The 25,406-nt window shown below is 48.1% G+C and overlaps 1 protein-coding gene across 4 annotated transcripts in view; it reads left to right on the top strand.

Moving 5' to 3' along the window:
- TASOR2 (transcription activation suppressor family member 2) overlaps window positions 1-25,406 on the top strand; it is a 1,020,110-nt gene that overhangs the window by 162,398 nt on the left and 832,306 nt on the right. For all 4 annotated transcript variants that reach the window (XM_078677333.1, XM_078677324.1, XM_078677320.1 and 1 more), the window contains exon 5: window positions 12,202-12,293. In XM_078677333.1, the coding sequence (XP_078533459.1) occupies window positions 12,202-12,293 (92 nt within the window). The remainder of the gene's footprint in view (window positions 1-12,201; window positions 12,294-25,406) is intronic.

Raw genomic sequence — 25,406 nt, 5'->3', positions numbered from 1 at the left:
CTACTCACCATTATGGAAAACAGATAGATATGGCCTTAATTGTATAGTGGAATGGTATTCTTCATCTGTACACAAATGACATTCTGGTCAGTGTAAAATAACTCTTTGCCTTTATTAGGTTTTAAACGGCCTCACCAATCTGTATTACTTTAGCCACTACAAAATCCAGCAGTCATATTTATACATATTTACTTCGTCTGACACATAGAAAGCCCGACATATCACTCCGGGTGGCTTTAATTAGTGGTAACAGCAGCCTTTCTAATATTGCTTATGCATCTGAATGGACTTGCATGCCTCTCCAGTTACCTTTCAGTTTGTTAGCTCCTTTCTCAATGTGATACTTTTTAGGTCTCGTCCTTTACCATTCCGAAGGAATGGGAAATGGCCGAGAATTCAAGTGCTCGAACTGATTGTCAAACCACCGCTTTTTTTCGTGGCGTTTTCTTCGAGTGCACGTACAGGCACGCGCTTTTGGCCCATACACTTTCATGGCCATCTGTTCCTCAATGTCCCTCCCACCCTTCGTCAGGCTAATGGCCCTCCCCCCTCCCCCAGCACAGAGCGCGCATCGCGGGCGCACAGCACATCAAAGGGTTTCTCCCAGCCTGTGCTGTGCGGCTTCTCCTCCCCTAATTATGTGGCCGGCCGTACTTGTGTTTCCCGGCCGCTTCCCGGCCACTCTTGTATTTAATTAGCAGCAGCAGCATTTCTCCTGCGCCAGGCCACATCAAAGGCTCTGTGCCACTTTCACCCACACAGCAACACTTACAGACACGCAACGCCACTCACACCCACGCAAGCCCACTATCATCCACGCAACGCCACTCACACACGCAACGCCACTCACACATGCAACGCCACTCACACATGCAACGCCACTCACACACGCAACGCCACTCACACACGCAACGCCACTCACACACGCAACGCCACTAACACACGCAACGCCACTCACACACGCAACGCCACTCACACACGCAACGCCACTCACACACGCAACGCCACTCACACACGCAACGCCACTCACACACGCAACGCCACTCACACACGCAACGCCACTCACACACGCAACGCCACTCAGCCACGCAACGCCACTCAGCCACGCAACGCCACTCAGCCACGCAACGCCACTCAGCCACGCAACGCCACTCAGCCACGCAACGCCACTCAGCCACGCAACGCCACTCAGCCACGCAACGCCACTCAGCCACGCAACGCCACTCACACATTGTGGGTGCAGATTGTGGGTGCAGATTGTGGGTGCAGATTGTGGGTGCAGATTGTGGGTGCAGATTGTGGGTGTAGATTGTGGGTGCAGGGTGCAGATTGTGGGTGCAGATTGTGGGTGCAGATTGTGGGTGCAGATTGTGGGTGCAGGGTGCAGATTGTGGGTGCAGATTGTGGGTGCAGATTGTGGGTGCAGATTGTGGGTGCAGATTGTGGGTGCAGATTGTGGGTGCAGATTGTGGGTGCAGATTGTGGGTGCAGATTGTGGGTGCAGATTGTGGGTGCAGATTCAGAGTGCAGATTCAGAGTGCAGATTCAGAGTGCAGATTCAGAGTGCAGATTCAGAGTGCAGATTCAGAGTGCAGATTCAGAGTGCAGATTCAGAGTGCAGATTCAGAGTGCAGATTCAGAGTGCAGATTCAGAGTGCAGATTCAGAGTGCAGATTGTGGGTGCAGATTCAGAGTGCAGATTGTGGGTGCAGATTGTGGGTGCAGATTCAGAGTGCAGATTCAGAATTCAGAGTGCAGATTCAGAGTGCAGATTCAGAATTTAGAGTGCAGATTCAGAGTGCAGATTCAGAATTTAGAGTGCAGATTCAGAGTGCAGATTCAGAATTTAGAGTGCAGATTCAGAGTGCAGATTCAGAATTCAGAGTGCAGATTCAGAGTGCAGATTGTGGGTGCAGATTGTGGGTGCAGATTCAGAGTGCAGATTCAGAGTGCAGATTCAGAGAAAACTCAGCAGCACCACCACCATTGCAATGCAATAGGTCTCGTTTTAACGCAAATTTAAGCTATAGGCCTTGTAAATGACAAAGCCTTTTATTTATGTTCCAAAAACCAGAACGCAAAAATAAATGGCATTATCATTTACAATGCTAATAGTTCAGACTCGCGTTATTGCAAGACCTATTGCATTTCCAATGCTTGTTCTTTATGGGTTCAGTGACCATGTATGGATGTTTCACATTTTGTTAATTTTGCTCGTTGTAGGTCTGGTTCAGCTTGGAAATATTTTCTGACATATACTATTTTTTTTGTTTGAATATTTTTATTGGTTCAAAAAGCAGACAGTAAGCCATTAGACAGTGCTTATACAGTGACTGGGGAACTCAATTGAACATGTGTCATGTCCGTTCTCTTGGACATGCATACTGTAAAAGAAACAACAGTCACACCTGACTTAATAACAAAACAAATTAGTCTACTTGGCAATAGTTACAAATACTGTCCATATTTCAACAGATAACAGAAGCAACAGCGGTTGCTAATCCACAGGAACTTTCGTCTGCTTCTACATATCTCTTCTCCGGAGTGGCATAGTGAGGGCACTCGATACATCATACAGGCAATTGCAAAGTTTCACACATATACCCTTGATATTATACATATTAAAAAAATCTTACTTTAAACTCAAGAAAACAATAAGTGACAATATTTAACAAAGCATAGAGACATAGAAACAGGAGACCAAATACCTACAGATGAGCAGAGTATACGTGTACATGCACCACTCTATGGAAAGGCGGTGGAAGCAAGTGCGTCCGGTGTGATACCAGCGCAGGGGATGAGCGGAATTGCCTATAGGGAAAGTGCCCGGGGGGGGGGGGGGGAGGCCAGCGCGGAGCAGAGGGGGGGGGATAGGGGGGGGGCAGATCGAGAACCAGGGCAATGGGGGAGGACAGCAGGGAGGGGGGGGAAGGAAGGGAAGGGGGGGAAGGGAGAAGGGGCTCTGCGGGGGGAGCAAGGTGGGGTTCGTAGGGAAGTCGCTGGCAACAGAGTAATCGACATCAGTCGGCGTCTAAGCAATGCCCAGTTGCTGACACGATTGGTGATGTGCAGACAGGGCGGCGTCCCAGTCCTGTGCTATAGGGTACATGCGAAACCCCGCTGTTTCTTCTCTATGTAGCGCCACGCTCTCCGCCCCGGCCCAGTTATTAGAGGAATTGCGCCAGTCTATCGCTCGGGGGGGGGGCACTATTCTTCCAGCGCTTGGTAATGAGGCGCTTCGCTGTTATCAGTCCCAGGTCCCAGAATCGCTCCTGAGCTTTCGTTTGTTTCGTTCGCCGAAATAGTCCCAGAAGACAGGCTTCCCACGTGTGTGGCAGGGAGCCCCCCGTCGCTGCCGACAATGAGGTCGATATCGCTACCCAGTAGCTACAGAGGGAAGGGCACCCCCAGAGAACATGCAACAGGTTCGCATCCAATAGTCCACACCTGGGGCACGCCGAGGTGGTGAGGCCGAAGTAACGATTCAGCTTATCCAGAGTCAAATATGCCCGGTGCACTATATAATATTGGATTAACCTAAACCGTGAGTTTCGCGGAACATTGCCCGCCCCAGCCAGTACCATTGCCCACTGCTTATCGGACCAGTCGTGATCTCTGTCCGCCTTCCACTTGTCTCTCAGTTTTTGAGACGAAAATTGCGTGTGGTAATGCAGCGCTTGGGCGAGCCAGTGCACTACGTGGGAACCGTTTCCCATCACATGCAGATATTGCACCAATAGGTGCGTTGGCAGCTCCTCAGAGAGGTCGCCCCAGGCCCTCGTCAGTATGTAAAGGAGTTTTGCGTGGACCAAGAATTGTCCTGGCGGCAAGTCAGTATTAGCTGCCAGGGTTTAGAAGGAGAGAAGAGCATCCTCCTCGTACAGGTCTCCCAATCCCTCCAGGTCCACAGCCGTCCAGCAGGTCAGTGCGGCCTCCGTCAGTGTTCCCCCCTCCCAAGGGGTACCCAAGAGCGGCAGATTTGGGGCATAGGGTTTTATAGAATTCGTGATTTTAAGGCTCCTCACAAAGCATTTCCTCGCCACCGCTAAGTGTATCTGGTCGGGGCAGCGGCCCTTGGCTAAAGGATGGAACAGCGCATGTACCTGTGTCACAGTCAGCACCGAATCCATTGTGGCCAGGTCGTTTAAGTTTCTGCCACTAAGCCAGTATGTGACCCATTGCAGTTGTTCAGCCAAATAATACAATTCCTGGTTAGGGACTGCCAATCCACCAGCTTCCGCCGCCGCATAGAGGGTTTTCAATGCCACCCGGGGGCGCCCCTTGTTCCAAATAAGGCGCCTGGTTAGGGAGTCAAGTTCACGAAAGATTCGGGTTGGGACGTACACCGGCAGTCGCATAATAGTACAGCAATTTCGGAAGTACAATCATTTTCGTGAGTGTGACTCGGGCTGGGCCATTTAACGGGAGAGAGTTCCAGAATGTGACCTGAGCTGACAGCGCCGAGACGGCCCTGACCAGGTTGCCCTCTAGTAAATCTATCAGGTCGCGGTAAATTCGGATCCCCAAATATCGGAATACAGTCGGGTACCATATGAGCCTCTCCCCCATTACCTCGACATCGCACTCCGGCATGTCAGCTGAAAACGAATACAATCCGGACTTCACCCAATTCACGCGCAAACCCGACATGTCACCAAACGTCCTAAAGATGTCGGTGAGAGTGCGTGGCATGCAGGCCAAGTCCCTGACATAAATCAACAAATCGTCAGCGTACAGGGACACCGAATGCACCCCGTCCGCCAGTGGGATACCCCAATCTTCTCCGGAAACTCGGAGTTGCTCTGCTAGAGGTTCCATCATAAGCGCAAATATCAGTGGGCACAGGGGGCAACCCTGTCTGGTGCCTCTGCGAATCCGCACACTACCGGAGAGCAGCCTCCCCGTATGAATTCGTACCTCAGGTGTGTGGTACAGCAGCCCCACCATTTGAATATATGCATCCCCGAGGCCAAATTTCTCCAACACCCGCAATAAATAGGGCCACTCCACCGAGTCAAACGCCTTTTCCAGGTCGAGGATCACGCAACCCGAGTGGGGCCATCTAGATGCGACGTATCGTTGAACCCGAAACAGCCGTCGGATGTTATAGGCAGTGCTACGAGTTGGTACAAAGCCGTTCTGGTCTGCGTGTACCAGGGTAGGGACCAAGGGCGCCAACCTCTGAGCCAGTGCTGCCGCAAGGATTTTATAATCCGTATTGAGCAGTGCAAGTGGTCTATACGATCCCAAGTCGAGTGCATCCCTGCCCGGTTTCAGTAGAGAGATCACATTAGCTTCATTCAGGGATGGTGGAAGTATGGCATCTTCTATAGCTGCACCAAACATCCGAAGCAATTCGGGTATTAGAATGGTAGAGTAGGCTTTATAAAATTCCGCCGGTAGTCCATCTGGACCCGGTGTTTTGCCATTGGAGAGAGAATATATAACAGCACGTAGCTTTTCCTCCGTAAGTGTCGCTCCTAATTCCCCCTCTTGAGCGTCGGTGGCCGAAGGCAGGCGCAGTGGTGATAGATACTCCGCTATGTCGTCATCAGTAACCCGCAAGCGGGAGCCATACAGAGATGTATAGTGGGTCGTGAATGTCTCGTGTATGGCCCTCTGTGTATAGACTTCCATGCCCCCAGGTGTACGGATGGAAAGGACCGGGGCCGTTTGGGTGTCGCGCCGTATCAACCAAGAGAGCAGTTTGCCCGGCTTGTCCCCTGTGCGGTGAGTACGTGCCGAATGTGCGGCATAATTGAGATTCTTCAACCGATCCTGTAGCCGAGCGTGTTCTTCCCTCGTCGTCACCAGTGGCGTGTCATCACCCTCCACCGCCTCCCGCTCGTGCTTCATGAGGACAGTCTCCACTGTCAGCAGGTCGTTCTCAACCTGCTTGCGCAGTCCTGCCTGCATGCCTAGGCAATTACCCCGGGTGACTACCTTGAAGGCGTCCCACTCCACCCGCGGGGAAGACGCGGTGCCGCTGTTCTCCTCAAAATACTGCAAAATGCGCCCCGATAAGGCCTCCCTGTATTGTGCGTCTAGTAAGACGTCTGGTTGAAGTCGCCACGTGGGCACCGGTGGATGCGGGCGTTCCCACTCAAAGTCTAGGGTATGAGGGTTGTGATCAGAGTGTGTGCGGCCTAAATAGCATGTGTCGGTGACGTGTGGTAACAGGTCCCTGGTTAGCATAAATCTATCCAATCTGACATGCAAGGTGTGGGCGCCGGAAAAGTATGAATACATACGCGTTCCAGGATTTCGGACACGCCACGCATCGTGCAAGTCCCACTGTGTTGCCCAGTCTAGGAGCGCCTTTGATGCCCCACCCGCCGGTGTAGTGATTGCAGGAGGAAGCGAGCGATCTAGTGTGGCGTCTAGTACACTGTTGTAGTCCCCCCCAGCAGGAGTGGCACGTCAGACCAGGATGCTAATGTATGCAACAAATGTGTCAGAAACTTCCCAAAGTCAGAGTTTGGTGCATATATAGAGGCCACTACTATCGGTTGCCCATCTAACCTGCCCCGAACAAACACATATCGCCCCTCGGGATCTATGGTGCTGTGCATTAGTTCAAAGGGAACCCCAGGGCATATCCAAATCAGGGTCCCGCGTGCGAACGCGGAAAATCCTGTTGCATATAGCTGCCCCCTCCATCTACGGCGAAGTGTGAGCGCCTCCGCTCCAGTCAGATGGGTCTCCTGTAGGAGGGCAATCTGGATTTGGTGACGCCTTAGATAGGAATATACCTGCGCGAGGGCGTATGCATGCCCCGCACGTTCCAGGTACAGAATTTAACCGCAGCCATGAAATCTGTTGAAGTCTTCACCGCACCCCGCCCGCCCAAGCCCCCCGCCCGCCCCAGCCATCCGGTCACACAGGCACACAGTAGTCTCCGTATATCTGTCCCATCCTTCCGCGCCATCTTGGAAGTGCATTGTCAGGTAAAGAAGTGTAGGCAGCAGTCTCATAAACAACGTAACTATAACCATAATTCCAAAAGGTCGACAACGGAACATGCTGTCGTCCAAACGCTCTAGTGAGCTCAAAGTAGACTTAAGTTCAATGGGGGGAGTCGCTGAGTTATCAGATCGGTTTCGCTTAGTGTTCCATGATATCAGGTGAGGAGTGGTGTCTCCCCACCGCAGGCAGTGTCTATATGGCTGCCAGTCGCCAACGTCAGTGTTTAGATTCTGGCTAAGTTGTGGCTGTCTAGACAGGATGTCCACCTACAGGAGCCACATATATGCACTCTCAGCAGGCCACTCACCTCTGGGGGTCCGGCCACCCCACCATTATTGTACCTCTGTCCACCTGTTGCTTGCATGGGCTCTGCCTTCCGCTGCAACCCGGCATCTTCCCAAGTCCCAAAGTAGGTGACAGAGGCAGACACTGCAACAATTAAGTGGCTGCGAAAGCTGCAGCACTTGGTGTCTCAGTGGGGATGATGGAGCAGCTGCAAACGTTGAGTTGGAACCTGCTGACACAGTTAGATGATCAAGTCCGCCGTCTGCGGCGTGACATCGGGTAGTTCGTCCGATACTTGAGTGTCTGGTAGGCCGTAAATATATTCATCGTCACTTCCCCGATTATCGGGGCTGTTGCTGACAGCTGGGCCCGGGGATTGCGAGCCACTTATCTCCGCCACCATGCGAAGGGCTTCCCGTTGTTCACTCTGCATGAGGTCGGGAGCGGGTCCCATTTCCATCTCCGTTTGTGGTGATTTAGCCGGCGATGTTCTCCTGTGTCTGCGTCGTCTGGTTCCACGATCTCTGCGTGGTTTAGGTGGCATCTCCCTGGGTTCCGCGTCCACTCCTGAATCAAGCCAGGCCTCAGCGTCTTCTGGTGTGTCGAAGAAGTACGTTTTATCCTGGGTGGCCACGCGTAAGCGAGCCGAAAACAGCAGCGAGTACTTGAAGGCCAGGCGTCTGAGTCGCTGCTTCACAGCCATGAAGGAGTGCCGCTGTCGCTGCACCTGGATCGTGTAATCGGGGGAAAAACATGATTTTCGCATTGTCTATCCTGATATCCGACAGTTTCCTGGCTTCGCGTAATATGGCGTCACGGTCTTGGTAGTTCAAAATTCGCAAGAGCATAGGCCTAGGGTTAGATCCTTCCGGTGGAGGGCGGGATGGCACACGATGGTCTCTCTCCACTACAAAGTATTGCGACAGGGTGCCCTCCGGTAACAGCTCCCGAAGCCATTCTTCCAAATGCTCTGCTGTGTCCCTGCGTTCCCAGCGCTCCGGCAGGCCCACTATGCGCACGTTATTTATTCTCGCGCGTCCTTCCGCATCCTCCGCCCTGTCTTCCAAAAACTCTACCCTGTTGAGAAGGTCACACACTTGTTTGTCGACTTGCGTAACTTTGGGTGATAGATCTGCTACAGTGGTTTCCAGGGTGGTAGTCCTCTCAGCCAGTTTCTTGTGATCGGCACGGAGATGTGTCAAATCGATAGCCACGCCGTCTATCTTTGTCTCCAACGAGGTGCGGGTTAGCTGCATAGACTCTTCCAGTCTCTCCATTGCTGCCAGCATCGTATCAAGTTTGGAGGCAGTTTGATCTGATTCGACATGCTTCGCCATCTTCCCCTTATTCTGTGCACCACCGGCTCCCGTTCTCGTTCTGGTCCCTCCTGACATGGGAGACGCAGCAGGTGCCAGGACACAGCAAGGGTGGGGGGGGGGCACCGGGGTGGGCCGGCAGGGCAATCCCGTCGCTGGGTAGCGTCCGTCGATCTCCTCCGCCTCACAGGGCCCCTCAGTGTGGCTCACCAGATCCAGGGATGAAGCGTGTGGCTCTCAGCGTATTCCGGACCAAACCGTTCGGGCCGCCAGTTGGTGCAGAAAATGTCTGGTGTCTAGGGGTTGAAGCGCCCAATGTTACGGCTATGCCGTCCAGTGTAGGGGGTAGGTGCACTCCTGCCCCAGCGAGGCCGGTGTGGGAGCTATGTAGAGGGCTCACCGAGGTGCCCGCAGTAGGTGCTGCTGCAGTGTGGAGGGCGGCGTCCCCAGCAACGGATAGTCGGCACCCGCACCACCAGTGTTGCCTGCTCAGGCGTGGCTGTCCCCAGGTTAAGGGAGGCCTCGTCGTATGGTGTCCACAGCCCAGGAGTCAGAGGGTCAGCCGCGTTGTGGGCGGATTAAAGGCAACGAGCCCCCAGCAGCCGGCAACAAGATAGTAACGTGTGCCCCAACGACCCTCACTCGCAGGCCCCAGCCGCTCCCAACGCCTCCAACGCAGACTTATAAGGTGCAACAGGCTGTCCCGTCCCCGCTCACCGGGCTCCACCTCCGATGGGCGCCGCCATTTTGTGAGTCTCTGGGCGTGTGACGGTGAGGGCCCTTCCCCGTGTGTCGTGTGAAAACAAAGACTCCCAGGTCGGTGCAGCCGCTGGTGGAGGCGAATGCCGCGTCCCCGGTCGACCAGTCCCGTGTGCAGCAGCGAGGAGAACCGCGTTGCAGGCAACCGGCCCAGCTCCGTGCGGACATCAGGCTCTCAGGTTCAGACGGGGCCGAGCAGCAGCCGGGATCGGGCTCCGTCTGTCTCCGCTCACCTCCCGTCAGCTGGGTCAGCGCCCGCCATGCAGGTCAGTCGGGGGCGGAAGGAAGTGCCGCGTCTCCTGCCCGCCCGAATCGGCGTCTCAGTACAGGGGGGGACTGGTGCCAAGGGCGGATGCGGCCCTGCGTGTGAGCCGGGTCCCCGGCCTCAATTGATCGCAGCCGCCGACCGGAAGTGAACACAGTCCGGGTGCTGCAGAAGGACTCACGGAGGATCGTGTCTCCGTGCAGCCAAATCGCTCCAAATTTTCCTAGGGGGTAGATATACCTTGCAGGTACCTCCGTCTCCAAATTGGCAGCATTTGCGTGCGTGTAGCTGGATAATTGGCCTGCGGCGGGGGAGCTTCTCACGGAGCTCTACCCTGAGACGTCCGCTCTCATTGCGTGGTCAGCCACGCCCCCCTTTTCTGACATATACTATGCTGTGAATTGTTTCGTTTTGGTTTTTTGTTTTATCCAAGATATTAGCCACATTTATCTCAAATGCCTGAATACAGCATATTACATAATTCACATTATGGTAGACACTAATTTCATTAGTGTGCATATATGAAGTCAACAACCCCTTTTTCCATTATCTTAAATACTGTGATGCAGAGTTATTTCACCTGTTCTATAAGGCCACTAACATGGTGCTTGCATTTTTATGGTTTATACTTTGGAGAGTGGTTTTAGTCAGAACTTTAGCACTTCCACACGCAGTTACAATTTCTATTTAGGTAAGCACTGTGTATTTGTTTATATAGATGAGATGAGCGGACCTATTTAACTACAGTGACCTGGAGCTATTTCATTTTTAACATGAGACGTCCAGCATGGCTCCTCTATGATTTGCTTTTACCTTGTTTAGAAAGTTTACATGTTGGGTGTGTGGTTCAGTCAAAGCTGTGGCACTTCTACCCAAGTACCGATGTGGACAGCGTTACTAGATTCTTTTTGACTCAGAGTATGTATTCATCCCAATAAGTGTGGATTGGCATAGTGGTTATCAAAAACTAGATTTTTTTTCTTTAGTTTGCCCTAGTGTTTGTGTATCTAGCATGACCCACTTCAAAGTGTGGATAGCAGTAAGTCATTCTTCCTAACAATGATACTGCTGGGATGCCCTGAGCATGTATTAGTTCCATCAAGTCTTCCATGAAATCTTCTCTAGAGGAAACAGAAAAAAAGGATAAATAGTAGACGGACCAACTTATCGGACCGTCCTGCAGCATAAGAAGAGATTCTAAAATATGTTGTGTTTTTTTGGTTTTGATTTTAATTGGAAGCAGTACAGCGTCCCTTATGATGTAAGTATTGGGGCGAGGAAATGGTACAAAATTATAATGGCACTTTTGCTGAATTTATTTGTGCCTAGATGAGATCACATTGTCAATTACTTAGGCCTGTCCTATCTGCCAGTCTATCTGGAAAAAAGACTGGGACCTTTCTTGACACAGCACTTATAAGATTCACCACCTTAGATTCATCTTTAAGTCTCTTCGGGGTTGGCATCCTTTGTTGGAGGCCTTGTGTAATGCCAAACTGAATACTGGTTTCACAAGGAAATATTAGTGATTTGGAATAATTCTGCAAGACTATCAATATGTCATAGGAATTATCTTAATCTCAACTGAGCACTTGTAAAAGTAAAGGCTTCCATTAACACACACTGCCCGCCTCACATCTATATACAATTCTGGGGCTTACATTAAACCTTTATCTAATTTGCATAACACTACTACCCTCAAACTAGACCAGAGAATGTTCTCCACTGCCTGCACATCCTGTTCTGTTACCACCTCAATCATGTCCCTTACTTTGTAGTAATCGATCTTTATCTGTGTACTACATGCTCCGTCACTGAAAACAGTTATCTAAGATCATGTAATACTGGTGGCGTAATGTTTAGGTGATCTCTCCGTCTCAATTCCAAGACATGGGGTTTGCTTTATTGTTAATTTTATTATTTTGCTGTAGGTTTGGGGCATGAATGGGAGATTTTATAAGACTTCAATAATGCCCTGCTATGTTCCTTTTAGTGGCAGATTAGTTTATAAGTTTGATATGGGTTAAACAAGAGTAGACCCATAAATTATGTAAAAAAAATTAAGGTAGTAAGAACCCTGCTGTTGCATAATCGCATAAACGTGTAGACTGTGTGCTTTATGTGACATGTGCTGCTTGCCCTTCCATTGTTCCAAACCTGGTTGAGTGCATTCTACTTCTTAGATCCTTCGAGATTTAAATGCATAGGTGCCAAACAATTTGGCTACATGATGATCCCCAGCTTGACTTGTTGCCAAACCTGTAATTATTGTCACTTCTTTCCTGTCTTCTTTGTGAACCTCCTATAATAGAATCTGACTTAGACGTAATATTGACCTCCTCTCCCCATTTACTCAAAGTGAGATTGGCGGTCTCTCTCCTGGGTGTATTTTGACTGATCATCAGTGCCTGTCCTGCCACCCCCGGTGGATTGCTAGTCCTGCCATTTTTGACCACCATGTTCATTCTCACCCAAGAGATTTACGTTTTGACTCCTTTTTCCTTCATGGTAATAAAAAACGTTCCAAACTACTGGCTTGGTTAAAACATCTACAATTCTTTGTGTAGCATTTCGAAACATATTTAAATAGCCAAATTGTTTCTTTTACAGGTGTTTATGTCTCCAAGTATGCAGATTATCTCCATCCAAGACCTTGGTATCAGGGGAAAGCAGGATACATTGTTATATTTAAAATAATTAAGGTAAGTTAATAACAAAAAATCATCCTACATTTACCTTCCTCATTTACTGGGATTAGTACCAAGATCATTAGTATTTTATTTTCTTGTTTAATTCCTAGCTGAAGTGGTAATATTCCAAACAGTGACTGAAGACTGCTATGATAAGAACCCTTTACTTTAGATAATCTGGTAACTTTGTACTAGTTAATCTCCTAGACATCATGTCCTATATAAATGTAATCTTATCATGTCAATTAATCAATAGCATTTGTACAACACACGGCTGCTGCAGGAGAATTTCCCGGTGCTCAAAACAAAGTGACTGAGAATTAGGCTGGACAGTTAAATCTAGATTTGAATTCTTTCTTAAAACAGTGCTCTGACTCAGTCTTGCGGAGCTTAATCGTAAGGATGTTCCAAAGTTTAGCAGTCTATACTAAGAAAGTTCTGCCACCCTTATGGAGTTTGGCAAACCTGGGAATGTCCATAAGTCGGAGGTAGTTTGATCTCGGCAATCTCTCCTGTTGTTGTTGACCCAGTCTGTTTCTCAAATATCGAGGGCCCTTACCTGCAAAGACTCTGAACGCCAAGGTCAGAGCCTTAAACTTTATTCTTTATCCCATCAGAAGCCAATGTAGCTGCTTTAGATGTAGCGATATAGGATGGCGAAAAGGGACCCGTCTGACCAGCCTCATGACCGCATTGTAACATGTGGATCAGAAAGTTGTGAGTCCTAAATAAAGGCTGTTTGCCTAATCCAAATGTGATGTCACTAAAGTGTGGATTACAGTTTTTCGGATCTGGGCCGGGAGCAGGTGTATCAACTTTTTGACTTGTCTGAGCTTCAGGAAGCAGATGGAGGAGATCTGCCCGATCTGCGAGGTAAAGGAGAGCTCGGAGTCAAACCAGATCCCCAAATTTTTTTCCGAAGAGGCCGTAGCATCTTTTTGGTGATAATTGCTATCTAGTACCTTTGTTCAAGTTAATCTCTTGGAAAACATCCTGTAAAAATATTGATTGCCATTTTTGTTTCCCACCTTTTCAGGGAGACTATAAACAATGTAAAGCTGGGGCCTATGCTAAAATTTAACTCACTGCAGATATTTGTGTAAACCAGGATTGAGAAATATTGGAAGGGTAGCATGGGAGGGCTCCTAGTGTAACTCTGTGCTATACATTCTATTGATAGAGGCATGTATTAAGGTGTCAGAACTGGCAGTTTTTAGGAGACTATCTTTGTATCTTCAGGGCTGTATGTTATGACATGCAGTCTATGTAAGATGTTCCTTCTTGAGTTATGGGTCTCACCATTGCTAATCAGAAGAATAGTGTTTTTATAAGATGACTTTGAGATTAATCCGCTTTGTCTCTTGAATTACAATAAGATCAGAATTAAATAAAACTGTGTATCTGCGGATTTAGCACCGTATCTTGCTGGACCATCATTGTGATTAAGTTGCTCCATCTGGAACATGTAGTTGGTTTATTTACAAAATGATTATTAAAATATTATATCCTTACTGAATTAATATATTATCCCAATTATATTGCTACAGCCTTTTAATATATTGAGGTCATTGTCTGGTAACAACTGTAGTGATAAAACCTTTGTTAACCTACTCCATTTTATGAACAAGATTTCTATGGTAGAAAATTGAAGCACTGGTTGTTTAGAACTGTATAAATATCATGATGAGTAGAGAAAAAAATGTATCACAAAATTGGGAATGACAGCTGAGAGATCAAATTTAAAATAATTTTCAATCACTGCTTTTCTCTGTTTTTTTAAATGGATAGTTGAAAAGAAATTAGTTCCACTTGACACATTCCACACTCTATTGATAGGTATGTACACAGACATAACTGTTATGAATAAATTGACTATATTGTTCTTTCCAGTAAAATAAAAAAGCATAATGTTTGCAGCCGAATAAAAACTCAGCAGCTAGTTGATAAACATACTTCTACAATACCCTGACATTATTTCGTGTTTATAAATTGCGTCCAGGATATTAGTTGGGTAAACAGATGAATCCATATGCTTTTTGAAACTAAATTTCTAAATGGTCTAGATCTTAATTTGTACATATTGTTATTCAATATATGACAGACCAAGACAGTATGTATAAGACACCTAGAGTTAAAGAAGTAGATGGTTATGTATGTGTTATAAATAGCTTACATAATTAATGAGGGCAACTTCGGAAAATAATAAAATTGATTTGCAAATGGAGCAAGCTCTGTCTTTTTTCTTGTTTAAGTTTTGCATCCTGAATGGAGAATGATGAAATGAAAATAGAATGAGGTCACACCGAAGACAGAATGTGCTTCTGTAAAAATGTATACTAAATTTAGACAAATGTCATTTCTGCCTATACTTTATTGGAAGCTTTCTTGATTACATTAAAGCAAAACTTGGATTTGAAATAACAGTTGTCATCAAGCATTATGGACATTTAAACTTTAGGGAGCATAGGCCTTTGTGATTATCTATTGGGTAGTTTTTTTAACATAGCAAGCTTCCACTGTGCCCAGCGATGGTTGGTAATTCCAATCTGTAGAGTACAACCTTCTGTATACTGTGGCTTTGAGAGCACTCGAGATGTTGTGAATTGTTGAACAGAAGAAAACATATGTAATAGCAAAAGAAAGTACAAACCAACAAAACAATAGTGGAACTATGGCAGGTCTATGCTGGTGCCTTCCTATTGTATGTATCACAGCATGTTCTCAGGTGGCTGGATCACAGTGGTCTTCGGTTATCTATGTTCCTGGAATGTGAGATTTGTTTCCTTTTACTTGTGATGCCATCTTAGAATCTCTGTATCCTGATTGTGTTAGCGGATTGTATACAGTTGGGATTGGTGTCTATGATGCACTGTGTTGTGCTCATTTGCATTGTACTGATAACATTGTTCTTTGGGAAAGTTATGCTGTTGTCCAAAATTTTGTATTATATGCTTTATTTCCATCCGCTCTTTCAACGGTTTTTTTAGGTAACAAATATGGATAGTTTGCCTTCTAGCATCACAGTATTTATAGTTTTTCTTAATAGGCGAATTCTATCATTTTTCATTTTCTTCACTGATTGTGATCTCAACAGGACAGGGACCAGGTCATTTGCGACCTGTACACCCAGAACTGAGCCAGTTTCCAAATAAGTTTATGTATTTTCCGTGTAGATTAGGTATGTCCAGAAGATATGCTACTCTTCACCTTTCACCTCATTGTCACTCTAGCAGTTCGGTCCCTGAGTTGGCGTTTTTTAAAGAACCTTCTGGTTACCTTGCATTGGATCTTTTTTCAAGAGATCAACCAGAACATTTCAGATACCTATCACAACCCTTCTTCTCTATGCTCAGCTGGTGTCTAACTGTCACTTTGTCCTTATCTTGCTTATAACATCTGTCAAGCATATAGCTGGTCAGTTCCAACAGGCAACAGATTTTAATGAGGAGGATATTTTGTTTGAGGTCCTCATCAGGGGTAGTAAGTGCTATACAAAAACAGTTACAATTACAATACAATACTGGATGTTTACCAGTGAAATCTCCAATTGCTTTCTTAGTACTGGTTATTCATAATGTAAAACATTCACAAGCGCGTTACATATGGAAGTGAAAGCTACACATTTCATGTTTTTCTTGTGGAGTTTAAAACTATCGCATACCAATCTCATCTATTAATTGTTGGAAGAATTGCAACCTTCCTCATTTTGTAGTTAAAGTGTATCTTTTGAAATGTTGTCTATGACCTCCGCTTGCCAACCTCATCCTATCCCAAGGCTTCATTCACCCTTATCTCCTTTGCCAACGACCTCCAACTCATCGTCTCTCTGACAGACAAGACTACCATCATCAGAGCTAACATCACCAATTTCATGATCCTGGTAGCAGAACGGATGAGACCCAACTGCTTGAACCGGAACTCCGACAAGACTGAAGTACTGGTTTTTGAAACCAGTATCTCCTAGTGGTACGCCACCTGGTGGCTGACAGAACTAGGACCAATACACACCAACCACGCCAGAAATTTAGCATCCTGGATGACAAGCTCAGCATAATGGCACAAGTCAACACAGTGAAAGCTGCCCGCTCACTAGCGTAGCTTGGGGGGGGGGGGGGGGGGGCGGTGCGGGGGGCACTATTTTGGGGGCGGAGTCATATGTGTGGCGGCTGTAGCTGAGCAGCCAGTACACACGTGTATCTGAAAGTGCAAGCGCACCTGCTTGCAAGCAAATCCTGCACCACCTAGCATAGTGGTGGTGCGGCGCCGGTGTGCCATTTATGTGGGTCCCAGGGCAGTCAATCTTGTAGCGCGCGAAAGCACTACCAATGACGGTCCTGGGCATCTTTTTTTAGCCACCCACGCGCTACTGCAGTGGCGCCTCGAGAGTCACTGCTTGGAAGTTAGGTAGGGGCGTAAAATAAGAGTCCTTGCTGGCAAATAATGTATAGCTGCCAAGGTTCCAGATTTCTTTTGTGTGACATTTTAATAATTTCAGTGTAATTATGAGTGACATTGAACGACTAAGAGTGACACTTTAGCACAAGGTAAAAAGCAAGCAAAGACGACAAGGGAAACTTATAAATATCAGAATTAACACCCATTTGAGCAATAGGAACTCTAATAATATCTTACAACTGCTGCACAGCACCAGAATTCGATGCCCAAAAATGCAGCCCATACAGTGAACCTGTCACACCTACACTTCAGGGTGTGTACTGGAAGACAGCGTGCATATGTGATTTTACTGCAGGAAAGGTTTGTGTTAATATAAGAAAAATCAAGAGTACAACCCAGTGCAGCAAACCCAACACACCCAGAAAAAAAGCCCAAAATAATCAGACCAAAACTGTCACTGCAGGGGTTGCATAGGAAGCGGGAAGGAAATGCGTTTATAAAATTATAAACAATACAGTGCCCTAGCTGCTGGCTATGTCTTAGACTTCTCTGTTTCTCAGCCTGAGGCTTAATGCATTTCTGGTGCTTTGCAGCATTTTTACGATTTTCTTGTTGCTCTAATCTAATTTAATTTAATATATTTCTCTCTTCATTGCTGGATTTTGCTCGGGAGAAAGTGACACTCCTAGTCATTGAAATGTCACTCATTATTACACTGAAATTCTGAAAATGTCACACATAGCAATCTGAAACCTTGGCAGCTATGACACTGACAGCCTAAATAAGGTAAGCGAAAATGAATTAAATTTGAATTTGTATTCCTCTGTTCTATACAGCAGCAGTAGGAACTTAACTTAAGGGTAGCTGTCAGTTTAAGGTATCACTTGTTGGATATGGGTGACACTGACAGTTGGAAGGATCTCTAGTTTTGATCTGGGGGCCACAGGTGGGTCGGTGGTGGTGCTTTTCAAAGCAGTTTCGAATGACTGCTGGACTGCAGTTCAGGCTGACTGACACCACATGAAGTTACCCGGAGGCACGGGCCCGTGGCAGGCCTTTTTGGAATGCATGTTGTGGATGAGAAAGCATGAAACTGCCTGTCCTGTGGGGAAAAATATGTAAATTGTATTTTTTTACGCTATGGACTTTCTTGCAGCTCCAGCATGTGGGGGGGGGTGACTAATCTAGTTAGTCCGTATGCAAGTAACATTATAGTGTGTGCCATCAAAGCCTGTGATGTCACAATGCATGACCTCACACGGGCATCACAGTAAGTGACATTACATATCATGAGTGCGTTTGAGCGCATTATGAGATTTAACAAATTAGATTTTACTTTGGGGTTGTGCTAAAAAAAAGTGGGGCAATCCCGATGCCTCAACTAATTTTACAAATTTTCTAAAACCCTGACTCAAAGAAATTGGCAGCAAGGAGAAGCATGTTGGTAGATCTTTTATGCTTAATTGGTTACAAAGTCTGCGTTTTCTAAAATTTTTATGGGTAAAGACATCTACTGCAGAGGTGCCCAGTATATATCATGGAATAATAATTGTTGAGATAACCCAGGCGGTTAAAGTATTTCTTGGAGAGATTTTTGTTTTGTGTAGTCCCAGATCTGACTCGAAGTAGTATAGAAGGTTAATGTGCTTGCAAAGCATATCATATAATATGCAGATGATAGAATGTTTTTTTTAATGTAGCAAGGTAAGTGGGTTACTGCTTTGAACACAGATCCTTTCGTTACTTGCAGTTCATAAATAGTAAGCCTTTCAATATAGCACAGTGAGCTATGTAGGATATGTGACTTCTACACCTTTTAACCCTCACTGACACATGCAAAACATCTTGTACACTGATTTACACACTTGTATGAAAATAGTGCTATTTAAATTGTATGTAAATACTGGGACAGACCAACACATAAGACATTCTTACAGTTCATGCACTTACATAAAGGGACCTAACAAAGTCAAAAGCATGCCTCTCTTAAGTACCTGTGAAGAGATAACAAACTGTGTGCTTTTGTTTCCCTCTGTTGCATTTACATTTAAGTGTGAGGTTCCAGGCCACTCCATCAAAGGAGGCCTAATGGCCCCTTAACTTGGCCTTTATCTTTGGCCCAGCTGGAGGTGAAGATAAAAAAGCCCCCCTCGCTGCCAGCACATTGCTGATGGGAATGAAAAGCAGACAGTGTGCAGGTGCTGCTGAACATGTCCAGGAGTCTGAAAATTACACCGGGACAAGTTCAGCATATTTCTGTGTGGCCCAATTACTTGGCAGGGTGGACGGCGCTCACCCTGGGAGAATAGTGGGTGGACCCTTGCAGCACCTCCCCTCCGACCTTTGCTTTCACCTGCAGTGGAGTAGAGAGTGGCGTTGTAACTTGAATCCTGCCAATCCACCCCCCGCTGCTCGCTGTCCTTCTTCCCCAGCCCCCCGGCCATGGGCGCAATCTGAGGGATAGCCCCGGGCGACAGAAGCTCTAGCTACACCACTGTGCCCACTTACACATCCTACATATGCTACGAAAGATCTTTAAGTGGCTGTAACAGAACACCAGATGCACCATCATGAAAGCACTCATCACAAGCAAACTCGACTACGGCAACACACCCAACACCGTAATCACCAAGCAGCTCCTACACAGACTTCAGACCATCCATTATGCTGCCGGGGTGACTCCTACTTAACCTCCCACACAACGCCCACATCCCGCCCAATCTCTGAGAGCTTCTCTGGCTCCCCATTGACAAATACAGCATTTCAAACTCCTCATGCACCCATACAAAGCTGTGCACAACACTGAGCCACCATACCCGATTAGCCGCATACATGTTCACCAGCCTTCTAGACACCTGCCCGCAACCTCTCTCTCACTTGTACAATCTCCCACATTCACAAAAGCAGAGCCGAAGGTCACTTGTTCTACTGCATTGCACCCAAAACATAGAATGACCTTCCACAAGAAGACATCAGAGCCTCCTCCTCACTTCTGGAGTTCCATCAGAAGCTGAAGTCCTGTCTCTTCGTATAACTGTACAGGGACCACACACCTACACTCCTGCTCACAGGTGATTAGTGCGCTATACAAATCGACATAACATAAAACTATAGACACATACATTAAGAGCACACATTGTCTACACGCGCAGTTCGGTACTGCAGCTTTTCGGTATTGTACCAGGGTGAGCTATGTGCGAACACAAGTGCTGTGGGCACACACTCGCCATGTGCTTGCTGTACACCACTTTACTCTTAATGTATTGCACTTCACACAATCACACGCAGCACATGCTTTTAATGCACATGCACTTCACAGTGCTACAACTCTCATGTAATGCATTTTTTGCAAGCATTCATAAACCCAGTACATTCACTAACCAGACATATACTGCACATTATTGCTCTGTCCCTGCACTGTACCCTTCCCTGACACACATACATTTAGCGCAGTTATTACTCCTGCACTGCATGGTACTCCACATCTACCCGATATAGGCCAAGGATTTTATTTACTTATTTTTAAAGTTTTATAGAGCGCGAACCAGACTCAAGCTAGGCTATCAGAGCGCTTTACTTAGGGTGTAATGAGAAACATTCAAAGGGGAAACTTTGCATATCAGTAACAAGGAGTAACAACATTGAGAAAACTCAAAGGATGGGTTAAGCACACAGCAGCTGAACTTTTAAAAAGGTGATTGGCCTATAGGCTCACTCCATTGACACTGGGTAAAAAGGAATTGTACATTACAACTGATCACTACACCGTATGCTGCCTCCACAGCTTGTGTGCTGCTTATATCCTGGTGAAGATGGTAGCCTTCCACCACTATGAGGGTAGCGCTTTGAGCGCCCCTCCTTGTGCAAAAAGACTGCAATCCTAGAGACAGGCCTATGTCATGGTGCACACTCATGATCCGTGTTTTTATAACAACAAAAAAAACATCATTAGGGATCGAGAGAACAATAAAGTTGGGTACCCAGGGCAGGGGTACAGGTCTTTAGCCATGCAGAGGACTTTTCCGTCCCAGCATGCAGCTTTGAGCAAATGCTGAATATAGGCTAATGCCAAATTGTGCAGCAAATTGATTGAAAATTGGGCAGTTTCTCCAATAGAGAGACAAAAAGATTTGTCTCACTCCCAAATTGAGGGCCTTTTATAATCATTTTTACCATGGAAAACAATGGAAATTTCAGAGTCAGTATGACTGAGCAAATGTAACATTACAACAGCAAATCTAAATGCAGCATTCCAAAACTACATATATCCCACCCATATAGCAATATTCCCTTAAAATGAAAATAATTATGCCCCTTTTGACCTAATGTCATCAGAAGTGTCAGTACAAATCTGGTTACATAAAAAAAGACTAAAAAATGAATGGACTCCAGTTTGCAAGGATGAAAGGCATTCAAAAATGCTTCTTTGAGAACAACATATCTTTTTAAAACAAACCATGCGTGTTGCTGTGTGTGTTATGAAGCATACAACAAAGGAAAAAAGTGAGTGCAGAAATAATTATGGCAACATATATCTAAAAAAAACAACTCATGAAACCATATATTTCCAAACCGAGATCAATGGCATTGTTTTATTTTCCTTTGCAGATTTTTTAATATACCATTTTTTCAGCAAACAATATTCAACCCAGGATAATTGATTTCTTATTTCCATTTGTGAATTGTTAATTCTTCCAGAAGGGTAATGGTCGACTTGTTTCTGACTTCAAGATCCTCATCAGGACCCGAGATAAAGAATGACCAATTTATTCTCTCGCTCCTAAAATCATAGGTAACCCATGTTAATTATGCCATGTCACAAGTCGAAGAACCCGATGTCTGGATATGTCCGTTACGCTTCAAACGGTCCCGCATTTGTGATAATCTGTCACATCTCACTAAATGACTTCATCAGCAGAGAGGGTCTTTAAAAACGATGGAGCCTGAGGAGCTGAATCTAACTGGAGTCCAAGCAGGAAAACCTTCCCAAACTACAACTTTCTCATCGTAACCTAGATCGTCCAGCGTCCAATGAGGGAGCTGGCGCTTTGGTGGGTTTCGACAAGAGAGTTGGCTTCTGGGAAGGTGTTCATACTAGGACTCAAGTTAGATTCAGCACCCCGGGCTGTGAGAAAGTGCCATCTTTCTTGCATGGTATGCCCCCACTTTTTGCTGATTTGCTAATGTGTGCCTTGGGCTCCTGCCAATCAGGTACCCAGGGCCTGTGTTCCTTCCCTAAAACTGCATTGAAGCCTAAACCCAATTGGCATCTCTGGCCTCATGTCAGTCACTGGTAAATGGTACCCAGGGCACTGTGACCAGAGAAGCTCCTAAGGGCTGCAGCACTTATTGTGCCACCCTGTACCCTGACACACACACACACTGCATTTGCAGGCTGAGTGTTTTTGGTGCAGAACCAAACAGAGAGTCGACATGGCACATATCCCTGTGTGCCATGCCCACAAACACACTGCCCTGGCATACCTCAGTCACCCCTCTAGCTGGGTGCACTATGCCAGTGGTGTGGGCACTGGTGCATGAACCCTGTGCCCCTACAGTACCCAGGTCCATTCCTGGGCCCTGTAAGTGCAGTGCTGCCATTAAGAGTATATGGTGCTGGGAGGTTGTCATTACGAACTCCACGGCACCATAATGGCTACACTGAAGACTGAGAAGTTTTGTATCAAACATTAAACCGGGCCTGATGCCAGTGTGGGATTTAATGTAAAATGCACGACAGAGGGCAACTTAGAGTTGCCCCTGAAACTAACCCGTGCCCGGACTGAGAGGCTGCCAAGGCTGCCACCCAGCAGACATTTTGCTGGACCCCTGGGTAGAGAGCCATCCACTCTCTTGGGCCTGCAACAATGCACATCCTGGGAATGAGGTGCTAGGCCTCCTTCCCCATGATGGGCAGGGGAGGCTTCAAAGGCATGCCGCCTTTGTGAGCCTCTCCAGACAACTTGCTGTATTCAGCAACTGGTCCTCACCGGTTCTGGCTCCCACTCTGGCAGGAAGACCAGCGGGAAAACCTAGGTGAGGAAAGGGAGTGTGCCAGCCTCTGCCAACCCCACCCCCCAGGTGGGGGAGGCGAGGTGAAGCATAACTCCGGGCTACCGCCATCTTGAGGATGGGGAGCCCTACCCAATCAGGACTAGGCTCCTGCCCCCCTCCCACTGGAGAGTGGCAGGATAGGGGGTGTACTCACCCCAGGAAAGGGGCCCCTTGGTGCCTGACCTTTCCCTACCTGTAACGCCCCTAAATTTTGTATTTAGGGGCACCCTGAACCTTCCTTCCTCAGATCCCGATTCCGAAACAAAAGGAAGAACAAGAAGAAGAAGACCTACCGTGCAGCTGCTAACAAGAGGACAACAGCAACTGACTTGGCCCCAGCCCTACCAGCCTGTCGATCCTTGAACCTGCTCCTTCTAAATCCCGGCGTCTCCTGTGGTCAGCAACCTCGAAAACCCAGGAGGACCTGACTGCCTTGCTCATCCAAAGACTGGGACTCCCACGAGCAGTGGTCCTGCTCAAACAGCAACAACCCCTGGTGCCACCCAGGAACTGCGAATCCAGCACACTCTGCACCTGCCGAGCCCGGCCGGTGCCTGAGTGAACAAAGACCACGAGGACGTCCCCCCGGTTACTGTGTCCACGAATCCAGCACCCAAGGACCCTCCTCGACGCTTCTGATGATGCCTGCAGCCTCACAACCAGGGACACCTCCAACCACAACCAGCTGAGAGTAAGATTTCCCAACACCAAAAGACACCCCTGTGCCCTCCTATGGGGTGCCTACCTAACCTACAGCTTCCCGACTTACCTCTCGAAGCTGTGGTCGCACCTGAAGAATCTTCATCCCCGAGCTTGCAGCCTTTATTCGTCTTGTAGCTTTCCCATTGAAATACATTGGGCGCCAGATGGCCCAAAAGCTCCTTGCACCCAGCCGCCCTAGTGCCACTGGAAGTGAAGCATCTGTCCTATTCTACTTCATCACTTGCCCTGTGTAAGTGACCAGGAGCTCAGCTCCCACAGCCGCGTGGCCTGCCTGCTAGCAGCCACCAACCAAAGGCCCCCTGCCTGCCATAGGATAAGGATCATTGGGCCTACTCTCTCTGCACCCGGCTGCCCCAGTGTCACTGAGGGTGTAACAACCATACCTACCTGACCATGGGAAACCCCTGATTCTACCCCTAGAACCTTAACTGCCAGTCGAGTACTTACCCGAAAACCTCTAACTTGCATTTTCTCCATAGGGTAACATTGGCTGGTTTTCACTTGGAAATTCTTCAAAGTGTTGAGTTTTGAAACTTTGAAATATTCCTTAAAAATCATTTGATCAACGAAAACGAAGATACTCACCTGTGACCAGGAGAGATCATAGTGCTGGATCTTTGTGGCTAGCACTGACCCTAAAAAGTAACAAAAACTATTTCTTTCAACTGTTTACAACAAATGCACCAGGGCTGAATCCAGGTTCCAGTCCTGAGTAAGAAAAACATTTGTAAAGTGATCCCCTTAGTGGGCGCGGGTCCCGCTTTGTTCCAGAGGTCATTTGAACATCGGAGCTGCGGCTGCCCCAGGAGGGGCTGTGATCTCGGGTGCTGTGCTGGTCAGGAGCTGCAGAGGGGGAAGGGCGCTTATCTGCGCCGCACGTCGCACGGGACTCCAGTGTCCAGGAGTCCGTGCGCCTCACCAGCTGTGCTGCGGCCCGCCCACCCGCCCACAAACACCTCATTACTGCTCGCGGAACACCTCATTACTGCTCGCGGAACCCGCTGGCGCGGGTCCCGCTTCGTTCCAGAGGGCATTTGAACATCGGAGCTGCTGCTGCCCCAGGAGGGGCTGTGATCTCGGGTGCTGTGCTGGTCAGGAGCTGCAGAGGGGGAAGGGCGCTTATCTGCGCCGCACGTCGCACGGGACTCCAGTGTCCAGGAGTCTGTGCGCCCCACCAGCTGCGCTGCGGCCCACCCACCCGCCCACAAACACCTCATTACTGCTCGCGGAACCCGCTGGCGCAGGTCCCGCTTCGTTCCAGAGGGCATTTGAACATCAGAGCTGCTGCTGCCCCAGGAGGGGCTGTGATCTCGGGTGCTGTGCTGGTCAGGAGGTGCAGAGGGGGAAGGGCGCTTATCTGCGCCGCACGTCGCACGGGACTCCAGTGTCCAGGAGTCTGTGCGCCCCACCAGCTGTGCTGCGGCCCGCCCACCCGCCCACAAACACCTCATTACTGCTCGCGGAACCCGCTGGCGTGGATCCCGCTTCGTTCCCGAGGGCATTTGAACATCGGAGCTGCTGCTGCCCCAGGAGGGGCTGTGATCTCGGGTGACGTGCTGGTCAGGAGCTGCAGAGGGGGAAGGGCGCTTATCTGCGCCACACGTCGCACGGGACTCCAGTGTCCAGGAGTCCGTGCGCCCCACCAGCTGCGCTGCGGCCCGCCCACAAACGCCTCATTACTGCTCACGGAACCAGCTGGCGTGGGTCCCGCTTCGTTCCAGAGGGCATTTGAACATCGGAGCTGCTGCTGCCCCACGAGGGGCTGTGATCTCGGGTGCTGTGCTGGTCAGGAGCTGCAGAGGGGGAAGGGCGCTTATCTGCGCCGCACGTCGCACGGGACTCCAGTGTCCAGGAGTCTGTGCGCCCCACCAGCTGCGCTGCGGCCCACCCACCCGCCCACAAACACCTCATTACTGCTCGCGGAACCCGCTGGCGCAGGTCCCGCTTCGTTCC

The sequence above is a fragment of the Lissotriton helveticus genome, chromosome 1_1, assembly GCF_964261635.1.
Source record: "Lissotriton helveticus chromosome 1_1, aLisHel1.1, whole genome shotgun sequence".
In the NCBI taxonomy this organism is placed as follows: Eukaryota; Metazoa; Chordata; class Amphibia; order Caudata; family Salamandridae; genus Lissotriton; species Lissotriton helveticus.
Note: the sequence above shows the minus strand (reverse complement) of the source record. Positions and strands in the feature narration are given on the sequence as shown.